Source organism: Podarcis liolepis (genome assembly GCF_965112155.1).
Source record: "Podarcis liolepis genome assembly, chromosome: 14".
Lineage (NCBI taxonomy): Eukaryota > Metazoa > Chordata > Lepidosauria > Squamata > Lacertidae > Podarcis > Podarcis liolepis.
In genome coordinates this window covers 51,170,479-51,185,069 of record NC_139569.1, presented here as the reverse complement: position 1 = coordinate 51,185,069, position 14,591 = coordinate 51,170,479, and the positions used below count along the sequence as shown (strand labels likewise).

The window sequence follows — 14,591 nt, the reverse complement described above, 5'->3', positions numbered from 1 at the left end:
GTGTGTGATTTTTCAGCAGGAAGGTGGCTCAGGGAGGAAAGGGTTTGCGCTCTCCTCCCGCTGTGCAGCAGTGGCCTTGATCTGGTTCTGGCTGCTTTTGCTTGAAAAAGAATGTGCCCAGCGCCTCTCATTTGAGAAGTGTCCCCCATGCCATGTTTGGCCCTGATACTCAATTGGTTTTGCAAGTGAAGTGTAAGATGCTTACAAGTTCTTTCTTTTTCATGCACTCCATGAGAATAACAAACAGCTGGTGAGCTTGGTTCCTGCTGTAGTTAAAGGTTTTCTGAATGGTGACAAGCAGCTGGTCCCTCAGAGACTCACTTATGATGCTAAAGTCAAGAGACAAAACAGAAAACAAATATTTTCATGCTTGGACTTCAGAAATGAAGGCAAATGGATTTGTTTGTTTGGTTTTCAGAAAACAACCCTTGGAGTACAAACTTGTGTTGCTCTCCTCAGAGTAAGTCTTCATTATATAATTTTAACCAGTTTAACCAATTCTAACTGTTTAATCTTTATTTGTCTGAGTATACGGTGTAAAGCCACGTCATGTGCATGACAAATTCCCTCAAATTAGAACAGTAGTCTTCAACTTTTTAAAGACCCAGAACCCACTTTTAACCCAAGTATGTATTTAAGAATACAAACCTAGACAGTATCTTAAAAAGCAGAGACATCACCTTGCCAACAAAGGTCCGTATAGTAAAAGCTATGGTTTTCCCAGTAGTGATGTATGGAAGTGAGAGCTGGACCATAAAGAAGGCTGATCGCCGAAGAATTGATGCTTTTGAATTATGATGCTGGAGGAGACTCTTGAGAGTCCCATGGACTGCAAGAAGATCAAACCGATCCATTCTTAAGGAAATCAGCCCTGAGTACTCACTGGAAGGACAGATCCTGAAGCTGAGGCTCCAGTACTTTGGCCACCTCATGAGAAGAGAAGACTCCCTGGAAAAGACCCTGATGTTGGGAAAGATGGAGGGCACAAGGAAAAGGGGACGACAGAGGACGAGATGGTTGGACAATGTTCTCGAAGCTACCAGCATGAGTTTGACCAAACTGTGGCAGGCAGTGGAAGACAGGAGGGCCTGGCGTGCTCTGGTCCAGGGGGTCACGAAGAGGCGGACACGACTAAACGACTAAACAACAACAACAACAATGTATTTAAGAATTACTCTCTTAATTTCCTATTGATTGACTGACTGCATTTATACGCCACCTTTTCCTCCAAGCAGCTCAAGGCGGCATACATGGTTCTTCCCCACAACAGCCCTGCAAGGTAGGTTAGGCTGAGAGGCAGTGACTGGTCCAAGGTCACCCAGGGAGCTTCATGGCCAAGTGGGAGTTGTGAGCCCTCGTCTTCCAGATCTATGTCCGACTATACCACACTGCCAGGTATTTTGCTAGTTCATAAAAACAGGTCCTAGTACATCAGATGTGGCTGAAAAAGACTTCAAAAGCTATCTCACTCCTCCCTGAGCACACTGTGATGAGAGCCCTCTAACCTTGGCCAATTCCCTCTTATTTCAATTTGGCCAGCAGGCAATTCACTCAGACTCGTGGGTCTGCTGAGTTTCGGGAAACTCTGCTCTCTAATCAGAATGAGGTGAGAGAGCTCCCCAAAGGCCCCTGTTATCAGGGAAGCTGTTTAGCCTGAGAACCTTTGTCAGATCCTGGCTTTGCCTGACAGGGCCTGAGAGATCCAGCACAGAGATGCCAGATCAGCAAGAAGCTTCTGAGGTTAACTCAGGGAGAAGAGGCCTTTGGTTTTCTCTAAAAAAAAGTGGCGGGGGTGAAATTGTGAAAATTAAGCTGGTGAGTAATATATTTAAAAATGGAACATCTGCTCTGGAGCATACTGAAGAAGTTCCCCTTTTTATTAATACATCTAAATAATGCAATACTTAGCATTTATATAATACCTGAGGGTTTTCAAAGCTCCCTGCATACATTATTTTGGTTATCCTTGCAACCACCCTGTGAATTAAGGGTTGTATCTAAGGTAGTCCTACTCTGAGTAGGCCCATTAAAATATAGTTGTGCTCATTCATTTCAGTGAGCAAAACTAACATTGGATCTGGCCTACAGGCTGTAATGATTGTTCCTTTGAGGACAAAGGACTGAAACCGAGCAGTGCCTAAAAAGCGGGGGGAGGGAACTCTTTGGAGCCTGAGGGCTGCATTCCCTTGCAGGCAACTTCCTGGATGCCACATTTATTTATTTATTGCATGTATAGCCTACCTTTTTTCTCCAAGGAGCTGTACATTGTTCTCTCCCTCCTTATTTAATCTCCACAACAGCCCTGTGAGGTAGGCTGGACTGAGAGGCAGCAATTGGCCCAAGGCCACCCAGTGAGCTTCATGGCTGAGTGAGGATTTGAACCCAGGTCTCCCAGTTCTTAGTCCAACACCACGTTAGCTGTGCTAGGCATGTCCAGCAGCAAAAGTGGGCAGAGCAACAGATGTAGAGTAGGCAACACCCCAGCCATGCAAAAGCCAGAGGTTTCATTACTCCATCCACACAAGGAATTATTGCAACTGAAGGATGCATTCCAGCCAGGCAAAAACACTTGTGAAGGGTGTGAAGCAGGGCTAGTGAGGGGTGTGGTCTGGGGAGGGGTCTTAGCTTGGGGAAGGTCACAAGGGCTGGGTAGAGAGGCTTGGAGAGCCACATTCAGCCCCTAAGCCTGAAGTTTCTCACCCCTGACAGAAAGTCCTCCAGCAAGTCCATAGAGGAGACAATATTGGAACCTTGGTCAACAGCTCAGGTTTTGCACCATGCAAATAAGACTTCCATTGTGCACTCCCTCCTCTCCTAGTCTTCACATGCATTATTTGATTTGTGTGAACATAAGTCTGGTTTGGATGTTACACTAAACCCACCGTTTAGCTCCATATGAGGAACAAGCCTCTAACTTCAGTACTCTCAGCTCCCCTCTCCTCATCCAGTCCAGACACAAGGAAGACCAGTCCAGACCAAGTGGCGATAGCGACGGCGAAGAAGACTTTCTTCACCGCCTCTATTGCATCTGCAGAAAATAGTAGCAGGAGACTCTTTCAGGTGGTCCGCAATTTAACGGAACCACCTTTACCATCGGGGCCTTGTAAAGACCCCAAGATCTCCTGCAACGATTTTGCAAAGTTTTTTGCAGATAAAATCACTCATATTCGGAAGGAGCTAGACACCACCGTGGGAGCAGGGCTGGGGCGGGAGAGTGCTAGAGCCCTGTCTGGTCAAGTTGCATGGAATCAATTTCAATCCGTTACCCCCGAGGATGTGGACAGGCTGCTTGGACGAGTGAAACCAACCACCTGTCTCCTTGATCCTTGCCCATCCTGGCTTATAAAAGCTAGCCGGGAAGGGCTGGGCGATGGGCTCTGCGGGGTGGTGAATACTTCCCTCTGTGAGGGAACATTCCCAGATCCGCTGAAAGAGGCGGTCATTAAACCGCTTCTTAAAAAACCATCTTTAGACCCGGCCAGTATGGCCAACTATCGCCCAGTCTCAAATCTTCCATTCTTGGGCAAGGTGATTGAGCGTGTGGTTGCTGAACAACTCCAGGCACGCCTGGAGGATGCGGACCATTTGGATCCCTTCCAATCAGGGTTCAGGCCTCATCATGGGACTGAAACTGCCTTGGTCGCACTGGTTGATGATCTCCGGCGAGCTAGGGACAAAGGTGAGAGTTGTTTCCTAGTTCTGCTGGATCTCTCAGCGGCCTTTGATACAATCGACCATAACATCCTTCTGGACCGTCTAGAGGGGTTGGGAGCTGGGGGCACTGTTATACAGTGGTTTCGCTCCTTTCTCCTGGGCCGTGTTCAGAAAGTGGTGGTGGGGGATGAGTGTTCAGACCCCTGGGCCCTCACTTGTGGGGTGCCTCAGGGTTCCGTCCTCTCCCCCATGCTTTTTAATATCTATATGAAGCCGCTGGGAGAGATCATCAGGGGGTTTGGACTGGGTGTCCATCAATATGCAGATGATACCCAGCTCTACCTTTCTTTCAAATCAGAACCAGTGAAGGCGGTGAAGGTCCTGTGTGAGTGCCTGGAGGCGGTTGGAGGATGGATGGCGGCTAATGGATTGAAGTTGAATCCTGACAAGACAGAAGTACTGTTTTTGGGGGACAGGGGGCGGGCTGGTGTGGAGGACTCCCTGGTCCTGAATGGGGTAACTGTGCCCCTGAAGGACCAGGTGCGTAGCCTGGGAGTCATTTTGGACTCACAGCTGTCCATGGAGGCACAGGTCAATTCTGTATCCAGGGCAGCTGTTTACCAACTCCACCTGGTACGCAGGCTGAGACCCTACCTGCCCGCTGACTGTCTGGCCAGAGTGGTGCATGCTCTAGTTATCTCCCGCTTGGACTACTGCAATGCGCTCTACGTGGGGCTACCTTTGAAGGTGACTCGGAAACTACAGCTAATCCAGAATGCGGCAGCTAGACTGGTGACTGGGGGCGGCCGCCGAGACCACATAACACCGGTCTTGAAAGACCTACATTGGCTCCCAGTACGTTTCCGAGCACAATTCAAAGTGTTGGTGTTGACCTTTAAAGCCCTAAACGGCTTCGGCCCAGTATACCTGAAGGAGCGTCTCCACCCCCATCGTTCTGCCCGGACACTGAGGTCCAGCGCCGAGGGCCTTCTGGCGGTTCCCTCATTGCGAGAAGCGAAGCTACAGGGAACCAGGCAGAGGGCCTTTTCGGTGGTGGCGCCCGCCCTGTGGAATGCCCTCCCATCGGATGTCAAGGTGATGGACAACTACCTGACATTCAGAAAACATCTTAAGGCGGCCCTATTCAGGGAAGCTTTTAATGTATGATGTTTTAGTGTTTTTTGGTTTCTGTGGAAGCCGCCCAGAGTGGCTGGGGAACCCCAGCCAGATGGGCGGGGTACAAATAATAAATTATTATTATTATTATTATTTAAGCTCACTGTGATATGTTGTTATCTCCAAAGCTGAAATGGTGGTTTCTTTTAGACTATGGTTCATCAAAACAAGTCAAGATCAGAAATCATGGTTTAGCCATGGCTTGTTTCAATAAAGTTTAAAGCTGAAACTAAACATAATTTGTCCAAGTTTGTATGTAGCAGCAAACTGTGGTTAGGTTAAACCAGGATGCTTCCCATCTCCTCTGGCCTGTGCTGGGGGAGCAGGGGCACACAAGCTCATGGCTTGATCAAGCTTGTTCACATAGTGCTAAGTTCAGTGATAAGTGTGCACCGGGACAATGGCAAATTGTGGTTTCTCAAGAACATGGAAATAAGGTAAGCAAGAGGAAGGAGAGTGTGCACAGGCACAACATTCTTTGTGTAGCTGGTCACAGCATGCTTTGGCACTATGTATGAATAGGGATTCAGTCTCCTAACCACTACATCACACCAATTCTAACATGTCAGTTATTCTTACCCTCCTTCTTCTGAGTACTTGTGTGCAAATGATAAGATGTCTGACGCTCGTCCGCTGCCATCGCAGATCACAACAGGAAGTGGCGGCTCTTCACGCAGGCATTCCAAGACGATGGATATCACATTGGGACCACCTTCGACTATCAGTCCAACCACAGGGACCCCCTGCCCCAGCCCTGGAGGACAAACCAAGCAGGCCATTAAACACCAAGTGAATGTTTTGAAAGAGTGGAAACTTCAGATTCTCAATGAAGCAGGATGCTGTACAAATACCAGGGCATAAGACAAGGAGAAGCTGCTGAATAATCTGTGAAACTGCACAGTACTTTTGATGAACAGCAGAACCTGCTCGTAAAACTCAACAGAGGGCACAGCAGTTACAGTGGCATTGAAATGGCATGTGTTTGTTGTGTAGACATGCTGCCTGCAAAGTGACAGACATCTAAAGGCTCTCCTAAGGAGCACTACCAGCTGTTTATTGTTAGGATGCAAATAATGGTCGGTCGGCGTTAGAGACGACAGCTGAGCACCCCTTTGCTGTCCCTGCCTCACTGTGATCTCCAGGCATAGGATGACAAAGGGAAGCCCATAGGTCACAGGATCCAGGCAGACTTGGTCACATGTCAGGAAGTTGGAGGACTAAAAATAGAAAAATAATGATCTTGCACTTGGCATGATATGTCCTCAGGAAGTAGGTGCTTAAATTCAAAATGCTGGGGTCAGGCAGAGTTATAAGGAGATTAGTCTCAAGATGTAGTAAAAGCTGAACAACAAAAAAAGCAGAAGAAAACCCACATTCTCTTTTTCATGCACGTTAGACAAATGGGGGAGAGAACACTTTGAGCATCATATCCCTACTTCCAAACCAGCAATTTAGACGTCTCTCTAGGGAGGGGTGAGAAACCCAGTGGCCCTCCAGATGCTGTGGGATTCCAGTTGCCATCATTCCTGACTCCTGACCATACTGGCTGATCAGAGTCCAACAAAACCCAGGCCACATTCGCACCACACCTCTACAGCACCTCACTACCACTTTAAACTGCTGTGGCTTCCCTCAAAGAATCCTGGGAACTGTAGCTTGTTAAGGGTGCTGAGAGCTATAATTCCAAGAGCAATTTAACAACCAATCCCTCTTCCCAGTGAACTCTGGAAATTGTAGCTCTGTGAGGGGAATAGGGGTCTCCTAACAACTCCCAGCACCCATAACAAAGAATGACTTCCATAATTCTTTGGGGGGCTATTTATAGTGGTATTGTGACCCTTTAAATGTATGGTATGAATGTGACCCTAGAGTGTCACAGGCTCCCCATGCCTCTACCATGGGCCAAGCATTTTGCTGCCTGAGGTGAAAGGCAAGATGGTGTGCGCTCTCTCTCTCTCTCTCTCTCTCTCTCTCTCTCTCTCCGCCCCCCTCTCCATTCCACATATAGAAGTCAGCTGGAGTGGCAACTGAATCTTGCATCCTGTATTGCACTTTGAGGTGGCAGGTTAGTATAGCGGACCAGAGACAGGCCATGTGCCATACACAGCTCTGCCTTCCAAGAGAAGGGCTCTGCTGCCTGAGGTGGACACCACATTCTGTCTAATGATAGGGCTGGCCCTAACTAAGCAGAATCAAGATTGTGGGGCTCAAAAGGTCAGACTTTGTAGCCTCCGGATAAGGAACTCCGACCCCCTGGGTACCCCCCAGGGGTACCCCCCATTTTATTGTTGTTAGCCGCCCTGAGACCGGCTTCGGCTGGGGAGGGAGGGATATAAATAAAATTTATTATTATTATTAATGGACCCTATGCGCACAGAAGTGGTTCATGAGGCAGGTCACCAATATCCCGCTTACACTGCTGAGCTCCAACAAATAGGCAGTCCATTCACACATAGGTTTTGTTTTGTTTCTTTAATTGCCAATGATTTTAATCAGGAAAATGAACTGCATAAAAAGAGTTGACCCTCCAAGTGCCACTGTTTTGCAGGAGAGATTGAAATACGTCAGAACGAATGCTCCGTCAAGATTAGACATGGCCTAACCTCTGTACAAGCTTTGAATGCTCAAAAAAATGGTCATCCAGAGGAGCCCACAGCTTGGCTACTTTCAGCAGCTGCTCTTTGTAAATCAAAAGACGACTGAAATGTATTCAGACACCACTAATGCCACCTCTAATGACACCTCTAATATTGAAATACAATAATTCATCCAGTATTAAAAGCTTCCCTAAACAGGGCTGCCTTCAGATGTCTTCTAAAAGTCAGATAGTTGTTTATTTCTTTGGCATCTGATGGGAGGGCGTTCCACAGGGCAGGTGCCACTACCAAGAAGGCCCTCTGCCTGGTTTCCTGTAACCTCACTTCTTTGCAGCGAGGCAACCGCCAGAAGGCCCTCAGAGCTGGACCTCAGTGTCCGGGCTGAACGATGGGGGTGGAGACGCTCCTTCAGGTATACTGGGCCGAGGCTGTTTAGGGGCTTAAAGGTCAGCACCAACACTTTGAATTGAAGGAGGTCCTCTTCGCCATTGCTATCGCCACTTGGTAGGCTCAATGTTGAGCTCTAACCTGTGCCCTGTCGGATTCAGAATGAGTTTTCCGCCACCGGTGCTCCAGCCATTTCAGCAATTGTTTCATCGCCCTCAGCTGTCCCCATGGGGCAATCAGAGAGGACACTTTGGAGCCAGACAGTCGATAGCCCTGGTTAACTCTGCATTCCAGTGGAACACCAGGGAATCAGCTGAAAGGCCATCAACATAGGATAACACATCCCCTACCACTCTCTGGAAACCATTTGGATCCATCAAGTGGTGGGGGCAGACCATCCGAATCGGTCCCACCTCCCTGCAGAGGGGAAGGGACGCAGAGAAGTCCAGTTGCACCAGGAAGTGATCTGACCATGGCACTTCTTTTGTTTTGCTTTTACTTAGTGTCAGATCACCCACATCCATAGAGGTAAACACCAGGTCTAAGGCATGTTCACGACTATGAGTTGGGCCAAACTTATTCAGGGACGGCCCCATGGAGGCCATGCTTTCCACGAAGTCCAACGCCCTGCTTCTGAGGATCAAGCAGGAAGTATTGTTGTTCCACAGCACTGATATTCAGCAGCCTGCTGCTTCTGAACAAGGAGGCTCCATAGAGTCATCGTGGTGAGAAGCCACAGACAGGCCTCATCTCCTCTTCCATGAATTTCTCTTATCCATTTTTAAAGATAACTAAGCTCTCCTCACATCTTGTGGCAACAAACTGCATATTTATGTCCCAAAATGACCACCTCTCATTTTCATGGGATAAGCCACACTTCTAGTATTACAGGAGAGGGAGAGAAACACCTCCCTAACCATATTTCGGGACTGAGCCTTGGCACCAGAGCAGGTTCTGAGCCTGAGCTGGCAAGTCAACCTATGTGCCCAGCAGATGCCTCCACCTTTTTGCCAGAATTGCCAACAAGGGCAGCAATTAGCATCCATGCACAGTTTTTAATATGGGTCTGGCAGTAGAAGGCCTGTTAGTTTTGGTATGTTTTCAGATTCAGGGCACTGATTTCACAGGCAGTGGTGTAATTCAGTGTACAAAGAACAGAGAAAGAAAGAGGACCCATTCTATTTATACAGGATATATTGCCTCAGACCACCAGTGCGCCTGCACATCTACAGAAGACAGAAAGTGCTGGCAGCTGAGGCCAATAAACAAATAAATGTGCACTTACAAGTCAATACATATAACATGTGGGTGCAACAAATGTGTGTTTACCAGCCGTGGGCGTCATCTAGGCATCCATGGCAGGAAACTGGCATTTCCCATTATTTCTTGCTGCATTTGCTCAGGGTGGTACACCTGCATTCACGAGTACAGCCCACTCTGCCAGCCACTTTCATCACTCTTGGGTAGCGGTGGGCAAGTGTATGGGCAGGGGATGCAAAGCGGGAGTCGCCAGCACCTGCACTCTGACAGAAAGAGCAGGGGGCCTCTTCTGTTGTGCCCCCACAGAAACTGAGGAATGGCCTCCCAGAGGAAAGATGCCCCTGTTGGACTTCTCCCAGTAAGGTCCAGTGCTGGCCCAAGACATTTTGACATCTCAGGTGAACCACAAAATGCCCCCCTCCAGGGAAGAAGGGGGAGTGAAGCTCTGCGTTAAGCACAAGGGGGGGGGGATAAGGATCCAAGAGTGACGCATTTCTTGGGGGGCAGATGGCCCTGTGGATCCTGCTACCTCATTGCTGGCTTGGCCCTGGTGAGGTCTATTGATCTTCTACGGATTTTTTATAGGGGGTTATACCCATGAGGTTATTCTGCACTCAGCAGTGACTGCTTTGTGAATGAGCTATATATCTCTGGTCAACTTACGTGTGTTGATCTTTTGGAGTGAGATGTGCTTCTCCAGCTGGCGCCTCAGTTTCACTTCTGCCCCGTATTTGCCAAAGGTGCCATTGTCGGCCAGGATGAAGTGTGTATGGGAACTGTTGAGCACAGAGAGTTTGCTTAGTGGGTTTGACATGGTTTGGTAAACTCTTGTCACCTGTCAAAAAGAAAAGGGCATTTTTAATTTAAAAAGAAAACAGAAACAAATAAAAACTGGGTCATATTTGCACTTGCATCTGGATTCTGGGAATATTGGACTTCAACTAGCTTAAACAGTAATTTCATCTCCTTCAGGAATCTTTGGGAACTGCAATCAGGAAGCTAGAGATCTCTCAAAAACCTTGCCAAACTAGAATTCCCAGAATCCTTTGGGGAGGCAAACCATGGCAGTTATTCATTTACTTGTTTTTTGCCCTGTAAAGTTCTCGGCCATCACACAACACCCCCATTCTTCTATTTTCTTTCTTCTTTTGAAGTAGATTAGGCTGCCTCCCCATATCTAACACACTAAACACTCTTCCACATGGGCTCTGAATTGCTTGGCATTTTCATGGCACTTTAAAGAGGGTTTGAAGCATTTCATGTACATTATGTCAGCAGCCCTTCCTCACTTGCCAAGTAGGCCAGCATTATTATCTTCTTATTGCAAAGGGAGGGCAGAAAGGTTCTGGCTTGCTTAAGGCCTTCTTGTGAATTTGTGGGTGTGTGAGGTAAAGTTGAAGCTAAGGATCTCACTGCTCAGCCAACACTGATATTAATCTAAGTTGGTATAAAACTGTTTAAATGTGGAACTCCCCTCTGGACACTATTTCCAGTAAAGCCACGTTCAGAAAGTGAAAGGCAGCTTAGTATAAAAGGCTCCTGTCTTTGGAGTAGTAAATGGCAATCTCAGTGGCCCAGATGAACACAGTGGTACCTCTGTTGCCAACGAGATCCATTCTGGAGCCCCGTTTGCAACCTGAGCAGAACACAACCTGCGTCTGCGCGGGTCGCGATTCGCCGCTTTTGCACATGCGCGTGACGGCATTTTGAGAGTCTGTGCACGCGGCGAAACCCGGACATAACCCGTTCTGTTACTTTTGAGTTGTTGCGGGACGCAACCTGAAAAGATTTAACCCGAAGTGTCTTTAACCCGAGGTATGACTGTATACAGTCGTACCTTGGTTGACGAATGCCTTAGCAGTCGAACATTTGGATTCCCAAACACTGCAAACCCAGAAGAGAGTGTTCTGGTTTGCGAACATTCTTTTGGAAGCTGAATGTCTGATGGGGCTTCTGTGGCTACCGATTGAGCTCAGGAAGCTCCTGCAGCCAATCAGAAGCTGCGCCTTGGAAGTTGAACGTTTTGGAAGTAGAATGGACTTCCGGAACGGATTCCGTTCAGCTTCCAAGGTACGACTGTAGCTGTCAGCCACTGGGCAGCTCTTCATTCTGTCTGGGGTGCAAAGGGGAAGAGTGAAGTTGGAGGCAGACGTTTGCTAGCTGCAGCTTGTCATACAGGCATAAGAACAATGCAGCTGTTGAATTCTCCTCTTCTATCCCAGCTATCCAAGCCATAAGACTCCAAACACTAAGATTTACTGATACTAATATTTGCATTCTGCTTTTTTCTGCACACAAGAGACCTAATACTAAAGCACTAGATGAATGAAATCCAGCCATACTCAGACTTGCACCTGCCCTGCTCCTCTGGCACAGCGGCAAGGACCAGATTGCTTTCATACTAAGCAGTGTCCCGTTTATGTCTGAAAAATTCAGGGAAACTGTGGTTACTTTAAATGTGGATTTGACAGTGCATAATGTCATTGTTGCATGTGTTTGTGCATAAACCTATTCTGTCCCACTGCCGAATTAATCTGCATCCCCACCCCTCCTCAAGCTTCCATGAATATTTGCATATTCATACACCACATACTTTGGAATATTTATTTCCTTTCAAAATAAACATTTCTTTAAAAACAGATTAAACTTTAAAGATGTGTTTCAAATTGCATTTTTTATATGTTTAGAGAAGAGAACACTGTCCAGAGATGTGCAAAATCTGAATTATAAGCCATATTCTGATCCACGCATTTGATTGCAAGTGGAAACGCCTGAGCCCTCCCTTGAGGAGTGGGGAGCTGGGCAGCTGAGGCTCGTTCCATACCCTCATTCATTCCTCAGATGAAAATAGGGACATTTCTCACTCCCCCCCCCCCCCAGCCGATCCTCCTTGATCTCCCATTTTTGTCCCGGCTCCCTACAGAGCATTTCCACCCCCCTTCAGCAACAGGACACAGCACACCCACCCGCCACCATCCTGAGAAAACCCCTTAATCCTGGTTTTATTTTATTTTTTTCTTTGGTAGATTTACAAAAAGCAAAGCACACACCAATAAATAAATGTTAGAAAGGGGCAATATTAAATGCGGCTGCACAAAGCATTAAAAACAACAACAAGACCCCTTGTGCTCTGCTCCTCCTTGTTTCCTGCCCAGGGGGCCCCTGCCCCTCAGAGCTGGCACGTGGCATGGGGCTGGGCCTCTGGGCTGGCGACCTCTCTTCCTCCTCTATGAGCTGCCCAAGGGAGGAGGCTGGCAGCAGCCCTGGAGAGGCCACAGGCTGCTCCCTCCCTGGCAGCTGCCCCCCCAGTCGCTCCAGAGAAGTGCCGGCTCCTCGTCCTCCCAGAGCTTGGTGGCGGTGGCACTAGTGGAGGAAATGGGATCAAATCAAAAGCCGGGGTAGCTTTTGTAATTCTGGGACTGTCCCTGGAAAATCGGAACACTTGGAGGATATGTCATTCATGTAACACTAAACCAGGGCTGGGAATCCTTAGACCTTGGGGCCAGATGCAGGGCTCCCCCCCAGCCTCTCTGCTTGACTTGTGGGGGGGGGGGCCTCTCTCCAGGCTCTGAAGCCACGCCCACACCAGTCCTGCTTTGCAGCTGGCTGGAAGGACGATGCTTCTCGCTTGCCTGGAGGATAAAGAGGGATCTGCAAGAGTGTGTAGAAAACAGCTTGCTGCACAAAGGCAAAATTCACAGTAGCTGCTCTGCTCATTTTCGCACTTGGCCCTGATCACTGCTGGCAGCTGGCCCTCGGAAGGCTGCACAGAACAAAATCTTGCCCTTGGGCCCTCCCCCTCATGCTAAGAGATTATCATCGGTCATTGAGGTCTTCCACCGAGGGTCTTCTGCTGGTTCCCTTCCTGCGAGAAGCGAAGTTACAGGAAACCAGGCAGAAGGCCTTCTCAGTAGTGGCACCCTCCCTGTGGAACACCCTTCAGATGTCAAGGAAATAAAGAACTCCACAGATTTTAGAAGACATCTGAAGGCCACACTGTATCAGGAAGTTTTTAATGTTTGATGTTTTACTATGTTTTTATGTATGCTGTAAGCCGCCCAGAGGTGCTGGGGAAACTCAGTCAGATGAGCAGGGTATACATAATAAAATAAATAAATAAATAAATAAATAAATAAATAAATAAATATTATTTAGTGCTACATTCAACCTGAGCTAAAGGTGGCTAAAGGCAAAGAGAAAATGAACAATTTAACAGTCAACCCCTTTCCCCAGGGAACTTTGGGAACTGGAGTTCTCTAGAGGGGAAGGGGGGGGGGAGGGTCCCCTAACAACTCTTAGCACCCGTAATAAACTTCAGCGCTTTACATATATTGTGTGAATGTGGCCTGTGAGAAGGGCCTCCAAAGCTCTGGGAAGATTGCCTCCTCTTAAATGACTGGACATGGTGCTGCATATCTCTGAGCTGGGGAAAGCTTCACCTGCTGATTTCTGCCTGTAACATGGTTGACAAAAGAATGCACAAAAAGTGGCAACCACCACCCTCCCCCTTCCTCCAAAACTCCTGCCCCGGCCTTTGGATGCAGCGCTGCATAAGGCGGCACAAGCAACCCTTTAATGCTTCGTCTGATTTGCTGATAAGAATCAAGGGATCCCAGCAAATCAGAGGCAGCGAGAGCAAGAGAATCTGGCAAAAATCCACAGAATGTGTGGGAACTTACATCTTTCCCAATCAGATCCTCCTTGTTTTCCACAATGCCCCACGGAGCAATTCCTATGGCACAGATGCGTCCTCTGGACTTGGAAGAGTGATCTTTCAAGGCATCTCCAACGTGGCGAATGACACCTGCAGGAGGGATCGAGTCTGTTAGAGTCTTCCCTGGGGGACAGCTGCATACATCACAGAGGGAGACAGAGAGAGCCTTCTCCAGTAAAAACACCCCCTTCACTTCTCATTTATTAAGATACTCCAGGGAGCACTTGCTATGAATCTGCTTTAATGGAAGAGACACATAAAACTGGGCCCTTACTTTACCGGTACCATGTTCTTCAGTGTTTTCAGGAAGGTTGCTTAAAAGGTTTTAAATGCACCAAATCTTTAGAAAGAATTGAGCACTTTAAGCCTCCACCCAGCAAAAGTGAGTCTTGACTCATTCCCAATGAAAGTGATGGGACTTATTAACTGGGACTGAGTCCCACTCCATTTCAGTTGTGTGCATGGATGGGCATGCCAGAGCCACAGCTCATTAAAAGTGTGTTCTCACAGTCACCCTCCCAGCCTCCCTCTTTCACACGCATGCACAGGAGCACAATACACCCTGCCTTATCAAGCAACCAGTGTTGGCGGTCTGGGGTCCACTGTCCAGGTTCTTCACATAACCTGCAAGGTTATGACTTTTCTTCCACCTTTGTATGTGACGCTCCACTTTTTGCCCTGACTCAGTCTGTTTTGAGGTGGTTTAGTATTTTAAAACTCAAAAGTTGGCAATAAGAAGATCCACATGGACAAAGGTTTAATATAAAAAAGCACAGGATGTCATCGTTTCACTTTGTTCTATC

The 14,591-nt window shown here is 47.8% G+C and overlaps 1 protein-coding gene across 2 annotated transcripts in view; it reads right to left on the bottom strand.

The window, feature by feature from the left end:
- LOC310693541 (transient receptor potential cation channel subfamily M member 1-like) overlaps positions 1-14,591 on the bottom strand; it is a gene marked incomplete at its 3' end in the record, with an annotated part of 36,900 nt that overhangs the window by 11,925 nt on the left and 10,384 nt on the right. The window contains exons 5-8 of one of the 2 annotated variants that reach the window (XM_083475841.1): positions 13,754-13,878; positions 9,738-9,909; positions 5,410-5,584; positions 206-329 (exon numbers count right to left, since the gene is read on the bottom strand). In XM_083475841.1, the coding sequence (XP_083331967.1) occupies positions 206-329; positions 5,410-5,584; positions 9,738-9,909; positions 13,754-13,878 (596 nt within the window). Of the gene's footprint in view, positions 1-205; positions 330-5,405; positions 5,585-9,737; positions 9,910-13,753; positions 13,879-14,591 lie in introns of those variants that run through there. The other variant, XM_083475842.1, reaches the window with a different exon arrangement.